Source organism: Lepidochelys olivacea (genome assembly GCF_965140295.1).
Source record: "Lepidochelys olivacea isolate rLepOli2 genome assembly, chromosome: 7".
Lineage (NCBI taxonomy): Eukaryota > Metazoa > Chordata > Testudines > Cheloniidae > Lepidochelys > Lepidochelys olivacea.
In genome coordinates, this window is record NC_140417.1 from 29,160,530 (window position 1) to 29,179,205 (window position 18,676).

At 39.2% G+C, this 18,676-nt stretch overlaps 1 protein-coding gene across 3 annotated transcripts in view; it reads left to right on the forward strand.

Annotated features, from left to right (window-relative positions):
• Positions 1–18,676, forward strand: part of FGD3 (FYVE, RhoGEF and PH domain containing 3) — a 191,171-nt gene that overhangs the window by 91,837 nt on the left and 80,658 nt on the right. For 2 of the 3 annotated variants that reach the window (XM_084633491.1, XM_084633493.1), the window contains 3 exons: positions 3,332–3,502; positions 8,037–8,170; positions 9,226–9,823. In XM_084633491.1, the coding sequence (XP_084489617.1) occupies positions 3,332–3,502; positions 8,037–8,170; positions 9,226–9,823 (903 nt within the window). Of the gene's footprint in view, positions 1–3,331; positions 3,503–8,001; positions 8,171–9,225; positions 9,824–18,676 lie in introns of all 3 variants that reach the window. The other variant, XM_084633492.1, reaches the window with a different exon arrangement.

Genomic DNA, 18,676 nt, shown 5'->3' on the forward strand with positions numbered 1-18,676 from the left:
AATTTAATTGGGTGACCTCCCAGTTCTTGTGTTATGAGGAGGAGTAAATAACACTTCCTTATTTACTTTACTTATTTCATTTACTTTCTCCACACCAGTGATAATTGTATAGACCTCTATCATATCCCTTCTTAATCATCTCTTTTCCAAGCTGAAAAGTCCCAGTCTTATTAATCTCTCCTCATATGGAAGCTGTTACATACCACTAATAATTTTTGTTGCCCTTTTCTGTACCTTTTCCAATTCCAATTTATCTTTTTTGAGAAGGGGCAACCACATCTGCATGCAGTATTCAAGATGTGGGCAGTACGATATTTTGTCTTATTTTCTGTCCCTTTCATACTGATTCCCAACGTTCTTGGCTGCACATTGCATGGATGTTTTCAGAGAACTATCCACAATGACTCCAAGATCTCTTTCTTGAGCGGTAAGGGCTAATTTAGACCCCATCATTTTATATGTATAGTTGGGATTATGTTTTCCAATGTGCATTACTTTGCATTTATCAACATTGAATTTCATTACCATTTTGTTGCCCAGTCACCCAGTTATGCGAAATCCCTTTGTTTCTTCAAATGATTAAAATTCAGTGCTTATAAAGTCCTGCGTTTAAGTTTGAAGCAATTCTGAGTAGCTGAGATCAAATAAATCCCCTGAAAAGTAGATTTGATAGCAGATGCACTAATGAACTTTTAAACAGCAGTAATAGGAAGCAGTGTTGAAGAATTCAGAGATTATGCATTAGGGTGACAGAAGTGGACAGACTTATGCTAATTCATATTTATTTGATGGCTTTGAATTGATTTTTGTCAGCAAACAGTTATAACTTTGGAATATTCCACATCAATTTGAAAAAATCCTTAATGCTCCCGTGTAACCATCTAACTTTTAAGAACAGCCCTGTGAAATATTTGCAATACTGTATACCTTTAACCCACTCAAACTCAATCTAGATCCAAAGGGCAGTGTTCTGAGGTCGGTAACACATGTAAATCCAGTGTAACTCCACTGACTTCAGAGTCTGATCTCAGTGTAAAGCTAGTCGTGAGTAGATTGCATTTGTGCAGCTCAGCTCATGTTTCTGAATAATTCACAAAAAAGTCTGAAGATTACTTTAATGTTTAGACAGATCCTCCTTCTCAAGTGTTTGAGATCATCTTATCATTTTAAAGGGGTAGAGACAATTAAACTAGTCCATTTTAAAACATGAAATTAATAATAGTTTCAGGGACTACCTCTGCTCCAGAGTCCCCTGCCAATTTTTATACATTTACAGTCACATTACAGTATTTCATTCAAAGAAAAAACTCCCCAGTTACCATGTTAACATCCACACAGACTGACAATAGAGAAGAAATACCCACAAATACTGTTAAATTCCCCAAACAAACTGAAAAAAGAGACTCTCTCTCTCATCTCCCATTTATACTAGTTAGGGATGTTACTTGTAACAATGGGCTTGATTCAGGAAAGCATCCCTTGTTCAGGAAGGGCACTTAAACATGTTTCATGGCTTAAATTCTGATCCCTTTGAAGTCAATGGCAAAACTCCTATTGACTTCAATGGGGCCAGGATTTCACCCAATGGAACTTAATGCTTAATTGCCTTTCCTGAACAGCAATGCTTTCCTGAATCAGGGTCAATAGTAGGCTGAAAAATGTCAGAAAGTATGACTTAAGTTGACAACGACCATGTAAGGACCAAATTAAGACCTGTTGTGAATAGGTGCAACTCGATTAACTTCAATGCATATGCATCAGGTCTGAACTTGGCCCAATGTGTTTATCTGCAGCAGTTTTAATCAGAATCAGTATTAGATTGGGACACTGGACACTGATTGTCCAAAAGCACATTCTGTTTGGCTGGTTGGGCCATTTTTGATGACATCACACCCACATACAGTATCAACTTTCTTTGGTACCTGTTGAGACTGCATCAGTGAAAGCCAAAACAAAAAGCAAACAGAAACCTACCTCCCAATATATTAAATTGGGTGGGTTGTTTTATTTCTTTAAAACCCGTAGGAAATGAGTAAATAATAAATTTTTTAAAAGAAACAAAACATCTTAGGCATTCCTTCTCTGGATTTCTCAATGCATCATGTCTAATCTGTCTTTCAGACTATCAGCCCTCTGGGGAAGACCCTGTTTGTATATTGTCTTGGTGTATAGGCATTTAATAAATAATAAACAGCAATATTATGTCATTTAAATTGTTAATCTAATTCTTGCAAAGGATTGAAGCATGTTCATCATCTGCCTCGTCTATCACAGGCATTTGTGATTCAGCCATTCTTGAATCTAGGTGCTGATTTACCAAGTAGAATGCAGTGCCTGTGCACCTGTATCTCTACTTAGAGCAGTAGTTCCCAAACTTTAATAACCCGTGAACCCCTTTCACTAAAATGTCAAGTCTCGCAAACCCCCTCCTAAAAATGAATATTTCCAGGGATTTTCTCCTTTACCTGAGTATAAATTATAAAAGCAGCGATCTTGGAAATATAACATTTGTTTTTATGACATGCTTATTACACACTATTTATTATTATTTATCATTACAGTATTTATATTACATTATGAAAACAGCAACACTCTTCCAAGATCTCACTTACGTAGCTTGTATCACTTTGAATAAGCCAGTTATAAGACAAGGCTCCTATATTTCATCAAGGAGTATCAGATGTGAAACAGCATGAAGGTATTTAAGAAGGAAACCCAAAGAGTTTCTCCTCCACAAGCATTCAGGTCTTGAGCAGTCCAGGCAAAACAGTAAAAAAATATCCACCTCCCTTTCCATTTCTTATAAGGAGCCTTGAACTTTAAATCTCCTCAGTGTGATAGATATGCTCGCTTTGATCTGCTTAGCTCTTGGAAGTCCAGGGGCTCCGGGCCGCTGGCCCTGTGCTGCCTGGGGTCCCTAGGGACAGCTCTGTCCGCAATTAGGGAATTTTTTTCCGAGAACCACCTGTAACATTTTGCAAACCCCCAGGGGTTCACGAACCCCAGTTTGGGAACCACCGACTTAGAGGAAGCCTATCAAAAAGGATTTTATATATACATACTCCCATAACCATTCACTGTTAGATCTATTTAGCTTTTTAGTGAAGAAGTTACTAGTTGCTTGGACAAATTAATACCGAGTTTCATGACCTCTGTCAACCATCCAGTTTAAAGTGATTGTCAAGATGGATGTTTCTGAAGTGATAACTTCTAAGTTAATGACTTTTCTTTCCTTCAAATAACTGATGCAAGCTAAGCTACCAGAGCCAGGACAAGCTGCTTTTCAAGGGAAAAAAGGAGGAAATAAACATTGACCCATTTCTTTTTCCAGGTTGCCCTTGTGCTCCTTTTCAAATCAAATGTCATATTGACTCAAATCCGACATTGGAAGCATGTGGCGAGCTGCAGCACATCGGCCCTGTACAATGTATCCATCAAACTGGAAGGAAACCCAAAACCAAATCTCCATTGGCCAAAACACATCTTCTGCAGAAACCCCAAGGCAAGTGGTTTTGTTCCTCCAATATTCATGCAATTTTTTATTGTGCTGGAAGTCTAATGTTTTTAAAAAGATTGTTTTAATTTGAAAATTAGAGCTGTTGTCTCATTTGATACAGGGAAAGTACAATTAGCGTGACTTTGTATTCATTTTTCCAGTGTTAAAAATTCAATTGAAAAAGCTTTGGGGGGGAAAAATGGACTCATGAATGACACAGATAAATTAACTTTTCAAAAATGTGACCGTATACATTTTCAGTGTGTATATCACATGTAGTAGTAAACATTAGGAGTTAATTAAAAATATTGTTTAAATTCTTTATTCATTTTTATTATAAGAACAGCTTAGCACTCAAGTCTAGAGCTCCTTTGTGCTATATTGAAAACAGCTGCACTTCACCTAGCAAAAAGAAATGCCTGAAAAATTACAAATATATTTTTTAAAAAGGAAACATTAACCAAACCAATGTGCACAGCCAAGCATACCATTATTAGATGTAATAACTGTGCAACCCCATCTAATTCAAGAATAATCACAGTGAAACAAACGCCTCCACCTTACTTCCGGACACCTTACTTCAAGACACAAAGAGCTAGCTCCTCAGCTGGTGTAAATATATGTAGTTCTGTTGAAGCCAGTGTAGCTATGCTGATTGACACCAGGTGAGGAGTGGGCCCCAAAAGTGCAGAGTTTGAGCATTTAAAATCCCCAGGCTGTTTTTCCCCCCATATCCATTGAAGTGCTAACTGCTTGAGGAGACTAAAGGCCCAGTCCCTTGTATGGGGAGAAATTATTTCCACATGTTGCAGTCTGTACAGTGAAGTGTTAGTCTCTTTGTAGTACCAATTATTGTTTTTCTTACTAGCTCTTTAGAAATTACTTAGAATACTGTGCGTACTAGATGTTTGTCTTCTCAGCTAAGAGATATGCTTAATTTGGAAGGCCTTTTTTTTTGGCAAGTGCAGGTGAGAATATCCCAAAGATCTTGATTTAAACAAAGCTTATAAAAAGCAGTCGCATAAGTAGGTAGGTATCATCATTACATGACAACAGGAAACAACCATTTTGGTCACAATCAAAAATATTTAAATATACTGTACAAAATGAGACTCCTATCTTATCATCCTGAATGCCTGTAGAAAAAACAACTTTCTGCCTTACCTTTAACCACTGTTATCCATAAAGAAAAACTGTTGACATTTCTGAAACTGAAAGGCCAGTCTTAAAGTGTAATATTGGTATATTAGTCAATACTTCCCTCCCTGTAGGTGATGTTCTCTGTGTATGTGTGTGTGTGTGTGTATATATATACTAATTAAGTGTGTATACTAATTAAGTAAGAAATTACTAGTTGCTTGGACAAATGAATACTGAGGTTCATGACCTTTGTCAACCATCCAGTTAAGTATACACACACTTAATTAGTTTTCATCTAGAATTCTTTCTCTTTCAGATTTCATTATTGAACAGTCCATTAACATTATTAATAATGCTATAAGGTATTCTGATAAATAGGAATAGCTAAAACTAGATCATCAGCTGGTGTATATCAGTGAAACTGCTCTGGATTTAGTGGAACTGTACACATTTAAAACAGCTGATCTGGCCCATTATCTGTATCTGCATCAGCTTGCTCCATTTGATTCAGATCATGTTTAAAAGTGCTCCAAATTGCATTAACATTGGTCAGCCTCATCTCCATTACTCAAATATCAACATTCCTGAAATGGTATATCCAAGCCTTCCCTCTCTCCCCCACATGGAGCAAGAAATTTAGACTAAAAGGAGTAACTCTCTTTCTATCTGGCTGAGATTCAGTTTAACACCCTGAGTAATAAAAAGTTATTGAGATAAAATGGACAAACACACATAAAGGAAGGCGTAATTTTGAAAAGTTTATCTTGCTAGTACTCCCTACACTCCTGTTGCAAACCAATTTGACACCAATCCCCAAAAGTAGATGACATATATTCAAATAGGAAAAATAAGAAAGTAAGCCAAGATTTTCAAAAGTAGCTGTTGCCAAGTAGCCACCTTCAGCAAATCAATCTCCGTTTCCTGACAGCCCCACCACTCCTGATAGTCACCCAGTGGGAATATCAGAAGAGGTTCAATTCTTTACTTCATAATTACTGCCATACTTTAAAAATATTGCTACACCTAATTCTGGTTATCCTTTAGCTTAAGTTGTAGAGGTCTGGTTTTCTAACCCTATTGCTCCGTGTGTGTATTAGTTGACAAACATGTCTGTGTGCATGCAGCCATGGAGTCATTACATTTTGGAGTAGTGATCTGTGACTTGCAGCTGCTTCCCCTTCTGGACTCAGATCTACTCTTCTTCTGTAAGAACCAAATGAAGCCTCTAGATCATTCCAAATTTCCGTTGCTGGTTTGGTTTCCCTTGGAAAAGGCCTGCACATTCTTTTGCAAACACGTGTGTGTCCACACTTCCTCACTGTATAAAACGTTCTGTTTGAAGGTTACTCATCAAGGCCTACAGTGATAAATCTTCAGCTAAGTCTGAGGAGATTTAAATGTGCAACCACCAATATCATTAATGGAAATTGGATTGCTAAATCAATCCAAGTTTGCTCAGAATTGGCTGAACTGAAGATGTAGTTTCACACTCCTCTTTTCTCTCTTCCACAAGTAAGAGGAGGGCTTGTGACCCCCCCGATAATAACCTTTTGACCCCCAGTTTGAGAACCCCTGGATTAATGCCTGCAACAATTTACAAACATTTTATAGAATCTAAACACATTCTTACAAGTCTAACACCTATCTGAACAATACTAATATATAGGCGAGCTGGTCTGGCTTCCCGCTATGAATTTGTCAGTGGTGAGCTGATGCCAACAGCCTGGCCAGAGCTGGCATCTGGTCTGCCAGTGACACAGCCACCCTTTCACATGCAAGAACATTTCCTTTACCATCTCCCCACTCTTCCTGTGCACTTTCAGTTTTCTAGAAAAAACCCCAATAGCAACCCTCTTATTTTTGAAAGGGAATTCAAGGTGGCTTTGGACAGTAGACCAATCCAGGAGTTTAATCCTACTGCTCTAAATGTACAGTAAAGCCCAAATCCTTCACAAGATGTACTTTGTGTTTAACCAGTATTGCTCAAACAAGCTGTGCAGTTTAAATGGTTATAAATGCTCCTGCATGTTGTACTCAAACACATTAAATCATCCTTAGTCATCAACTTCAGTGGAGCTGTGACAACTGACAGCAGCTAAAGATCTGCTCCAAGAAGAAAGGACAGTTAGGCTCGTTCAGATCTAGAGTCTGAAACTCTCATCCAGAGCTTTGCCTGAGTAAAGACTTCAGGAATTGGCACTCTAAGTTCGTTATCATATAATTTAAAAAAGAAAACAAAGCTCTAAAATTACTCATTCAGAACTGTTGATAATTAAAGACATTTTACAACATTAAGCACATCATGCAAACATGTTCCAAATGGACCATTTCAGCATAGTTGCTCTGACTAACATGAAAAACTTGAATTCAGCTGCTGTTCTTGAAAAGTTATTTAGGAAAACACTTTATAACTTGTGTGTCGAACTTTTAGTATATTTCCTATTAGACAATTTAGGGCTGAGTGAATATTTGGCAGCTCTGTTCAAAGAAATGCACACTTCTGGATTAATTTCACTGTCAAGTTTTTCTTAGCTTCTAGTTTAAGGTCAACTTATGTGAAGTTGCTTTCACTGCATAAAACAGTAAAAGCATGTGAAACTGTTGCCATGGGTTACTGCTTACGTATTTATAAAACCATTTACTCTGCAAAAAATGAAGAACTGACTGCATATGTTTTGCTAAATTACATTAATTAGAAGGAACTGCAAAGGACTAATTAAGAGGTTAAGGTACAATGTTGACTTTCTTTTTCAACAGATTGGAGACATGTTTAACGTAAGCACTTATTTATACAGTATCTTGTTCAGTGCGGTACCAAAAGAGGAAGGAAATTTGTGAAGAATATACCACAGAGAAGCTGGGGGAGGGAGAAGGAAATAAAGTTTTTTACATTTTCTTGCAGTGCTTCCAGTAGAATGGGTGAGCTGTCCAAATCCATATTTTTCTTATGGGATCTAGTTAAGTGTATTAGAGCAATAAGAATTCGAAGTTTTGAAAAGTCACAGTAAGGGAAATTGAGCACTATGGTGGAGATGAAGAGAGTGCTTGCACAACCAAGTCTTGGTGTGTGCACTGTGCATCCTGTTTGGCAACAAGGAAGCGGTGATGTTCTGTCAGCTACTCTGCTTTGACAGATCTGACAAAACTGTAGAAATGCAAAAGAGAAGCTAGGCTATTTCTTTAGAACATATCAAAGTGTTTTTGTGTGAAAAATATCTTGTGACTGCAGTGGTTCCGATGTAATTAATAAACAGCAGTAAAACAATGGGTGCTTCTCGCTCTTTCTTCAGAGTGAGGATCTGTTGTCTTTGTTGTTATAAAGAAGCCAGAACTTTATCCTCTCTTTTTCCCCTTAATTTTATTAGTACCTCCTAAACCTGTCCATCTCAAACCTGGGCAGGAAAGAATTCCTCCAGCACCTTCTCGGCCTTTGCCAGCTGATCCCAAGTCATCAAGAAGCTTAGTGCCTGACGAGGAAGAAACACAGACATCAGCAGGAGTCAACATCCTCATTGAAAAGTTTGAAAGTATTAGGTAAATATTTATATTTGTCTATTTCTACCTGTGTCATTTTTTGCATTCGGTTTGAAACTTTGTTTCAATGGGAGGAAAATACAAGTGTATAAAATCAAGAAATATTTATTATAACTATTGTGTACAAATTGACATAGAGCAATTTGTCTAATCATAAACCCTAAGCTTAACTGAGTGCATAGGGGGACTTGATACAAAAAGCAATGTTGCTAAAAAATGTATTGATCTATATCATGCCATGAATCCCCAAATAGGAGTTTCCACTGAAATCAGTGAAGAGTTGTGCCTAGACATAACTCAGTGTCTGCTTTTAGTTGGCAAAGTTTGGGTTGGAATTGTTTAGCTATTACAAGATCTTGATTATTGTGTGGCTTTTGATTTTATTGATTGAAAACTTTATAACATTCAATAAATGTCAGGCAAACTGCTTACAGTTTATAGGGAAGGAGAACAGATCACAGCATATTCTAGATCAGGCTAATGTACAAGCTAGTTTCTACAGAAACTGCATTTGTTGAAATTTGTTTGGTCAGTTTTACTGTAAAATTGGCTGATCTTGCAAACCCTATTCAGAGGAAATTCCCATTGAAGGCCAAGCCTGCAGGACAGGGTGTGGAGTTTAAAAAAAAAGTTCTTTCCGCTAGTTATGATATTTAAACAGATGACATGAATTTTGAAAGTTATGCTTTGATATAGGAAAATAGTACACTGCTGTCCCTTTAAAATTTCATCTCTCTTGTAGGAGATCCCCTGCCCTGAAGGGATAATTCCATTGAAGAACAATGAGTTCCTGTCTTTAAGTGGGAGAAAAGGCACTTCCTCCCTGCAGGACAGGAGGAATTTTAAAGGGATAGCAAGTGGCATGGCTTTGTGTGCAACTTTTGAATGAGTATTTGTTTCAGTCATTCTGACTGGAATTTTCAAAGGTTCTTAAGGGAGTTAGGACCCCACTGCCATTGCAACTGAATGGAAATTGGGCTCCTAACTCCCGTAAACACCTTTGAAAATCCCAGCCTCCAATTCAAATGACCAAGGTGCTTCCTCTTCATTTGTAGGCAACCTACCCACGTTCTTCAAAGAAACCAATTAAATTTAACTTTTAAGATGGAACCTGGATTGGACTCTTCCAAACAGCCAAGCTCAAGTGACTGTGAAATGGTAGCTTCCTGTGGCAGTTCTACAAACGAAAAAAGTGAGCCCGATGAAAATGAGCCAGACGTCCTGTGCAGTGCAGAACTGTCCAATGCAGACAAAATGAAAATTAAAGAGCTAAGCATCGGGGAAAACAAAAGCTCTGAAGCCTGTACTGCTGTGAATGTGAGCAAAGAGCCCTCTGGAGAGCTGGAGAGTAAGGACTCAACCTCAGAGCTGAATGGTAACGGTAAAATTCCCAACAGAGACAGTGGAATTGACAGCCCTTCTTGTAGTGTGGCGGGAGAGACTTTCCCAAATGAAGAAGGCACAGACCAGAAGAAGTCTACTGCCTCTGGGAATCCAACAGAGATGGAAACTGACAGCAAGGGTAGCAAGTCTTCACCTGTAGAGCAGAAGAGAGACTCAACCCAGGATGAAGACAGTGACCTAGATGAGGGAAGTAGCGAGGAACAAGAGACAGCAGAAGTGCCGAAGTTAGAAGATTTAGATGTAAACAAGGTAAGATACTTATTTCTTCATCGCTTTCAAACCTTAAGCCCTGATTCTGCAACTGGCCTTGTGCTGGGGAGAGACGCTTGCATCCACATTCATGGATTTTAAAGCCAGAAGGATCATTATGATCATGTCATCTGTTGCTGTGTATACCACAGGTTATACACAGAGTTAGAGTATCTCTTTTAGAAAGACCTTCAGTCTTGATTATCACTTGACTTCAAGTGATGGAGAATCCACCCCATCTTTTGGTAAGTTGTTCCAATTATGCTCAAATTGCTCTCAAAGCTAAAAAAGTGCACCTTAGTTCCAGTTTGAATTTGTCTAGCTTCAGCTGTTGGATCCCTAGGTGCAGGTGTCTACCAGTGTGGAGCTCCTGGAAGGATCAGGGCCTCACATAGTCATATTTAAAATCATAGCCATGGAAGTACTTGCACGTCATTTGAAGCCTTTGTTGTATTTTTCATAAAGGCGCTCATGCCTCTTTCTCTTTTATATATTGTGGGTGGAAATGTTTCTTATTAAGGCTGGAGTCTCTGTAAATTACATTGTTTCCAGGCAGTAATACATCTGAATACAGTGTGCAAAGGGTCCAGTCCTAGAGCAGTATTACGTAACTTATGACAAGCAAGGAGCAATACTGGTTCACTGTTCAAACAAATCTTTGCAGCTAAAAGACAACATCCTGGAATACAGAGTACTATAGCTCACAGCTGCAGCAATGTACACAACAGTCTGTAATTTTATATTAAAGGAATATGTAATTAACTGTATTTACTTGGGCTGTCAAGCGATTAAAAATATTAATGGCGATTAATTGCGCGATAAAAAAATTAGTGGCGATTAATCGCGCTGCTGAAGAAGAATAGAATGCCATTTATATAAATATTTGTGAATGTTTTCCACATTTTCAAATATATTGATTTCAATTACAACACAGAATACAAAGTGTACAGTGCTCACTTTATATTTATTTTTATTATAAATATTTGCACTGTAAAAATACAAGAAATAGTATTTTTCAATTCACTTAATACAAGTACTGGAGTGCAATCTCTTTATCATGAAAGTTGCACTTACAAATGTAGAATTATGTACAAAAAATAACTGCATTCAAAAATAAAACAATGTAAAACTTTAGAGCCTACAATTCCACTCAGACTTACTTCTTGTTCAGCCAATCGCTCAGACAGATAGGTTTGTTTACATTTGCAGGAGATAATTCTGCCCACTTCTTGTTCACAATGTCACCTGAACGTGAGAACAGGCATTTGCATGGCACTGTTGTAGATGGTATTGCAAGATATTTGCGTTTGTAAGTTGTGCTTTCATGATAAAGAGATTGCACTACGATACTTGTATGAGGTGAATTGAAAAATACTATTTCTTTTATCATTTTTACAGTGCAAATATTTGGAATAAAAATAATATCAAGTGAGCACTGTATACTTTGTATTCTGTGTTGTTATTTAAATCAATATATTTGAAAATGTAGAAAAACATCCAAAATATTTAATAAATTTCAATTGGTATTCTATTGTTTAACAGTGTGATTAAAACTGAGATTAATCATGATTAATTTTTTAAATCACAATTAATTTTTTTGAGTTAATCATGTGAGTTAACTGCGATTAATTGGCAGCCCTAGTATTTACCACTTAGTAGTAGAATTGGTTGGAAATTTTTCCAGCAAAAGATAAAATGCTATTGTGCCTATTTCCTTGACCAACTTACACCATCTCATATGAGCAGGTCTGGCCCATGGTGTAGACCTTATTATAAAGTCACTGTTATGTAGCAAGAATATAAGGCCTGATTCTCCTCCAAAGTACCCTAGTGTAAATTGGGAGCAATTTACTTGAAGACAAAGCTGTAATACCAGTGTGAATGAGAGGAGAATCAAATTCCTGGATCCAGGAACATTTACAACCCTCCACTTGCAAATGGAAATGTAGAAACCCAAGTGAATCTTGTGAATCTTGATGGGCTCAGAACTTGTTAATAATTGTAAATCCACATGCATCAAACACAGTGTTCTTCCTGTAGCACCATCAGTTAGTAGTCTGAGCCAAGTCAGAAGGAAGGACAAAAACATTGATTTTGGTGTCACTGAGACCATTAACTTCAGAGAAAGAGCTGACGTTAAGGCAAAACTTGCAAGTTTATTCTGGCAAATGCGGCTTCTCAAAGTGAAGGTTGTTTACATTTTCCAAACAGCGAGATGAATGAATACACAGTCCATTCTAGTGTCAAACAAAACTTTCCAGCATAATTGTAATAGTTTATATTTATGTAGCTAGAATTTTTCATCTGGGGGATCCCAAAGTGCATTGTAGGCTTAACCAACTCACTGTTGAGAAGATGACTTCACCAACTGTATAAGTCCACCAACCCTGAGCTGGACAGCCGCAACCATTCAAGAGTATACGCAGCATGGCAATGCTCCAATTTTAGAACAAATACTGAGATAAAAGAATCACTGTCTGGCAGATAGCGGAAGCCTGAGCAATAACTAATGTGGGTTTGATAAACTACAGCTACTTGGAAAAACCTGATTGCTCTTTTGACAAAACGACACCATCGGTCAATGAGGGTAAAGCAGCAGAGGAGATATATTTGGATTTGCTTCCCTGTGCATTTTTTGTAGTTCACAAAAACTGCAGACACTGAGAACCATGAACCCGATACAGATTTTATACCATCTGCACTGGACAATGAAGACTTTATAAAGTTTATATCAGGTCCACAGCTACTGTGAACCTGCTATGGTCTGATGTAGGTGCTGTGGACTTAAACATTTGCAGGGAGATAAAAATGGAGTCGTGCAGGAATCAGGGTATGGAGGCTTGAGAAGCTGAATCAGGGGGCTATCTGGGCACCCAGGAAGGCTGCAGGATCTGCTTAAGGCCAAAGGAAATCTGCACAAGACTCTCTGCATGGACTCTGAGTGCGGACTAGAGGGAAAGCCCTTTGGAACATAGTGGTGCAGGATTCATCAGAAACTGCTGGGGGAGGATTCAGAGAAAGGAACATAGTGAAGCTCTTCAGGACTGTGGGTCCCCTGACCTATAGAAGTGAGCTCCCCTTTCCTCTCTGGCTCCCCCAGGCCGTGATTTCTACTAATTTTCCTAGCTTGCTTCCAGGCAGGCCTTCTAAACCTCATAAAACTGGCTGCAGGTTTTAGTAGGTCTTCAGGAACCATTCATTTATAAAGTCCGCATTCAAGTCTTCCAGTACTGTGGGCTTCTGTAAGCTTTATAAAAAGTTCACACTAGTCCATGTAGACTTTATAAAATCTTCATTAGGCCCAGGTTCTGATCAGGATTTACAGCAAGTCTTGGGGACTTCAGGAGAGCTGCGCTATGGCAAAGCTGGGAAGAGGAACGGGGGGGGGGGGCAAGGTATAGAGCAGTGGTTATCAACCTGGGGTGCAGGGCACCCTGGGGGGCCATGAGCAGGTTTCAGGGGGTCAGCCAAGCTCGGCCGGTGTTTCACTCGCTAGGGCCCAGAGCAGAAAGCTGAAGCCCCGCCGCTCAGGACTGAAGCCCAGGGCCCTGAGCTCCAGCGCCCAGGGCTGAAACTGTAGCTTGAGCAACTTAGCTTCATGGTGCCCCTTGTGGCATGGGGTCCTATGCAGTTGCCCTGCTTCCTACTCCTTAACGCCGGCCCTGGCTTTTACATGGAGAAAAAACATTGTGGTACAGGTGGGCCGTGGAGTTGTTATAGCATGTTGGGGGTGGAGGGGTGTCTCAGAAATAGAAAGGTTGAGAAACCCTGGTATAGAGCCTAAGGAAGCACGGGAAGGCTGGGAGTGGAGGGGAGATACTGTGGGAAAGCCAGCTGAGAAGCTGGGGATCTAATGAGAGCTTCTGGAATGACAGGTGGAATTCTATGGGGAATTTGAGCTATGGATGGGTCACTTGAGCTGGGGTTGTTTGTCATACATCCAGGGAACCTACCTGACTCCCTTGGCACACCACAAAGTCTGCAGAATCCTGGTTGGCCATTTGCTGTTGACTTACTTCAAAAGTATGCCTTTATCTCCCTCATAATTGGTCCTGTGCCTTAAATCTCCTGTGGAGTTTCTAGATCAAACTTTTTCTGAGATAAACCACGGCTAAAAAAGACTTACTCATGTTTTCTAAATTACACAGATTTTTTTTTCCTAAGTCTCAATCTCAGAAATGGCTGGCCTGAATTGCTATACACTAGGCCAAAAGACCATGCAAGATCAAATAAGAAAAATTGTCTGGGTATGGGAAGGGCCTGGGAATCTGGACAGCATCAACAAGAAAAGTGAAAGAGTTCTTGAGCACACAAACATCTCCGTTGTGCTGCAAATGTCCTTGCTTATGTCGAACACTCTGGACTCTAACCCTACGAGCAGGGCTTTCTGAATCAAACATGTGCAGCTGCTTGCTGTTTATTTGTACTGAGGTGTAGTTCTTAGGAGCCCCAGCCATGGACCAGGACCCCTTTTGCTAGGTCCACACAGAACAGAAAAAGGGTCCTTGTCCCAAGGAGCTTGCAGTCTAATCTATTGGTGATAGCAGCAGCAGGCTGGTAGATACGATGATGATGTGTGTAGTATAAGAATCTAGACAAGATACCTTTGTACTAACTGTATCACTGTGCTCCAATAATTTCTGGTTTTCACATAGGTGATCCTTTACTAAGACTCAATTTTGGAAATATTGTATTTCTTTGGTCTCCTGTGATAAACCTTCATAGGTCTGTCACTTAATTCCAACACCAGAACTAAAAATGCTACAGAGTCAGATTGTAGAAGGGCTTGGATGGCTTGGGGATTGAAGCCTTCCCCTGCAGTCCACTGGTTCAAATCGAATTGGTAGTAACAGAAAGGTGTTACAATCTGAGTGCTGTTCAGTGGTCTTTGTGAACTGTCATGATTGTTCAGTCCATTTCCCAGTGGATGTGTGTCACTTTTGCAAAATCCCGACAACACCAGGAGATGTGAATAAGGCACTTTTCTCACTAGCCCTGCAGTCACCAAAACACATTTTGTTTTCCAGTTTAACGTTTCTTTGAAGACTAAATTCAGCTAGTTGAACCTCAGGTTGCCAAACAGAAAAGGGAGATCTATGCATTTACTGTTTCTGTTGTGGACCGAAGGCTCACCAGATGTAAAATGTTACAAAGCTAATAATGGACCCAATCTAGAGTCCAACCGTATGTATTCAAGTCAAACTGGGCTCCGAGGAAGATTTGTTTTTGTAAGGAATGCAGGCTCAAACCAGATTTATTCCTTGTGTAAATGCAATGGGATGGATTTGGTTCATTTTAAAGATGTGCTTTACTGACACACCAACATTTTATAAGATATTTGAGTTCCAGGGTGCAGCATTTATAATAATACTCCTTGCTCCTCTGAGATAATTTATGTAATTAAATATATATATAAAGTTTTCATTGGGAGTTTTAAATAACATAAACCATGTGTTTGAAGTAAAGCTAATTGTTACTTTGCTTGGTGCTTTGAGTAGGTTAGGGAATCTGTAAATAGAGACTTAACTTTGCAATTTAAATGAGAAACTCTTGAGGGGAAGGAATTATCCCTATCGCCAGGATTTCAATATTACATTGCCACGTTGTCCTCCCTTCCGCCTCCTTGATTCGGCTCACTTTGACTGTTATGGTTGTTTGGTGCTATGGAATGAACTGGGGAAAGCCCAGAGCATGCGTATTGCCTTATCTGACAGCCTTGTGCGGAGGAAAGCTGGGAAGGTTTTTTAGGCTGCCCTGTCCCGATTGACTGTTCCATTACTGCTCATTCTGGAACTGTCAGCTGGAGAAAGGTAGGGCCCAATCAGGCTGAAAGTTTATTTCACTCTTCCCAAAACCAGTTATTGTGTGGAAGGGAGGTTTCCCTTAAAATTAAAAAGCTCCTGCCCAGTTATAAGGGAACGAAGAAACATCAATCACCATCAGCTCTTGAGATTGGGGGCAGAGAGAGTGCCTCCTCCCTGTCTGAAAAGGACTTTTTAGAAAAAAAACATGCCCGGGGTTGGACCTGTTTCTTCCTGCTTTTTTTCTACACACACACTCAGACCCATACAAGTGCCCCAGACGTTGCAGCCACTCAGCAGGGGTAACTAGTAACTGTAGTAACATCCATGTCTCTGGAAAGCTTTGTATCTTGTAGTCCGAACAGGGTACATAGTAATTACAGCTGCAGGTCGGTTTAATAATGACTTGATGATTCCCAGTCCACCAATCTAAATGGAGATCATGAAAAATTGCTGATCTTTCTTCCCCCCACACTGTATTTTTCACACACACACACACACACACACACACACACACACACACACACACACACACACACACACACACACACACACACAGCCAAAAACAACAACCTTTTGAATCAATAAACCTTTGCTGGTGAAGTACTATTCCCTACTGTGAAGCTTGCATTTTTCTCTTTAGACTAGCTTTAAATATCCTATGTCATGTAGCTTCTCTTTGGAGTCTAACACATCTCACTATCAGCACACAATTACTGGAATATATTTTTAAAGTAATTGGGATTTTTATCTGTGTTTTGTCAAAATGAAAATGGACAAGGGGAGCTTATCAGTTTTGATAATGTCTGAGAAAACGTCATCAGTGCAGAAACTGAGACATGTTAGCCTTGATATACTTACAAGAGAGTGAATGAAATGAAAGTGGGATTGGAGCCACTATCATGTTCTGTAGACTATTAATGTCAGCGTTTTTGGTGGAACTACGGTTTCGCATGGACTGAGTAAAACTTTTGAAAGTGAGAACACTTTTTCATGTCTTTTTATTTAAATGTTTGCAGTAAAAGGAAAAATAAGTAGAGAAACTCCTCAGCAGACAAACTCCCCCCCCCCCGGTTGTCCATCACTATATTATTTGAGTGCCTTTCACATAACAACGATGGCAATAGCAAAGCCTATAGGGGACTTCATGGAGTCTCTGGCTTATCTCCTTTTGTGGCTGAAAACTCTGATTGGTGTAGGGATTTGGGGTTTTTTGTTTTTTGTTTTTTCATTACCTGTTTTTCAGTTTTTGTTGGAGGGTGTCTTTGGATAGAAAGGGGTGTCGATGTTGTGTTATTTCTATGGTATTTGCAGTGTTGTTCCCAGAATATGAGACACAAGCTTGTCTCCTTCACCAACAGAAGTTGGTCTAATAAAAGATATTACCTCACCCAGTTTGTCATTACAGTGGTGGAAAGATGTCATCAAGTAGGAAGGTTTTGCAATGTTTCCTAAAGATGCTTAGGCTCTGGAGTCATCTAAATTTCTCTGGACGTTCATTCCATAGCTGGATCCCCTCATTGTCCCTAGCTCTCATGTACTTCATCCTGGGCTGTGTGATCTGCACTGTCTCAGGGGAGCACAACTGTCTTGGTAGTTCATAAATCGTAATTAGGTCTATAATGTAATTGGAGATTGATCTATTTATTCCATTGAAAATTAGAAACAAGATATAGGTCCTGCTGTGACTATGTAACTATACAATAGATTATTTCTTACAAAGAGGCCAAAAACCCCACACCTCAATCTCAAAGAAAGATCTTCCTGTTCTCTTGCTATTTTCTATTCCCACTACCACCTAGGGCCAATAATACCTCTTGGTGAGGAAAGATGCAGAAGTATAGGCTGTAACTATGTGTGTGGGTTGGCTTCTATATCATCCTGGATTATGGGCTGACCAAGATGGGTTTATTCATGGGATTTGGCCATATTGGATCTCGTTACTCCATCAAGTCCAGTATTCTGCTGCTGACTGTGACAAGTATCTGAATAGAACTCTGCATATTTGTTGTCTATATAGTTAATTGAAAGTTCAGCCTGTCTCAAGGTTGAAGAACTATAAGCGGAGTTTCAGTTCCAATTTTGTGGCATAATTTATCTGTTGGGAAACTTCACCTGGATTTCTGGGTCAAACTATTGGTCAGATTATCTCTGTGTGTTCAGAATAACTTTCTTTGCCTTAAAGAGGATGTGAAATCATTATGTTTGCTTCCTGATTCAACCTTTAAAGTCGCACCATTCTAAAGGTTGAAACACGTTTCTTAATTTATTTCTTTAGTGGCTTATGTGCAATGGAGTGTTGCCTCTTTCTTTCCTAAGTCAGTGACATTTAAAGACCACAAATAGATTCACCTAGTTTTCCCTAAAGTGCGCAGCTGCTTTGTCAGTCTTTTTGTCTTAATGGTGGTTAAGAAACAATGGATTTGCTATCTAATCACAATCAATTTATTGGCAACCCCTAGGATAGTGAGGCATCCAGGCTATAAGGAAGTGGATTTAATAGCCTAGGAAATAGATTACCTTTCACTACTGTTTTCAACATTTTTTTTTTGAGTAGGAATTTTTTCCATAACAATTATTTGCCAGAAACTTTTGTGATTTTAAAAAGAGCTTGATCATATTTGACTTTGGATTACTTTTCACATAAGATATATGTTGCTAGTCTGTCTGTTTGGCAAGATTCAAGACACACCCATCTTATAATAAACTGGAGATACTAGCTGCGTATTCCTGTTGACTTAACCTACAGCTCTGCCTAGTCTATGAGGAGTTAGTGTCATGTGTCACTTGAACAGTAATTTTCCCCAGATTTAAAGTCAGGGCTTGGATTTGACCTGTTATTTCGCTGTGATGTATGTTCTTAACATAATCACTGCTCTAATGAGCTCCTCCACAAGTGCGTGTGCTTTCTATGGGAGAGAACCCATGTGGAATTATGGGTGATTGTTCATTTGACCCAACTCTTCTTGTGTCCCCTCCCACTTCTACACAATACGCATATGAGGCAGAATGCCCCCCATTTGCCTCTATGGGTGGGGGAGCTTGATGGGGC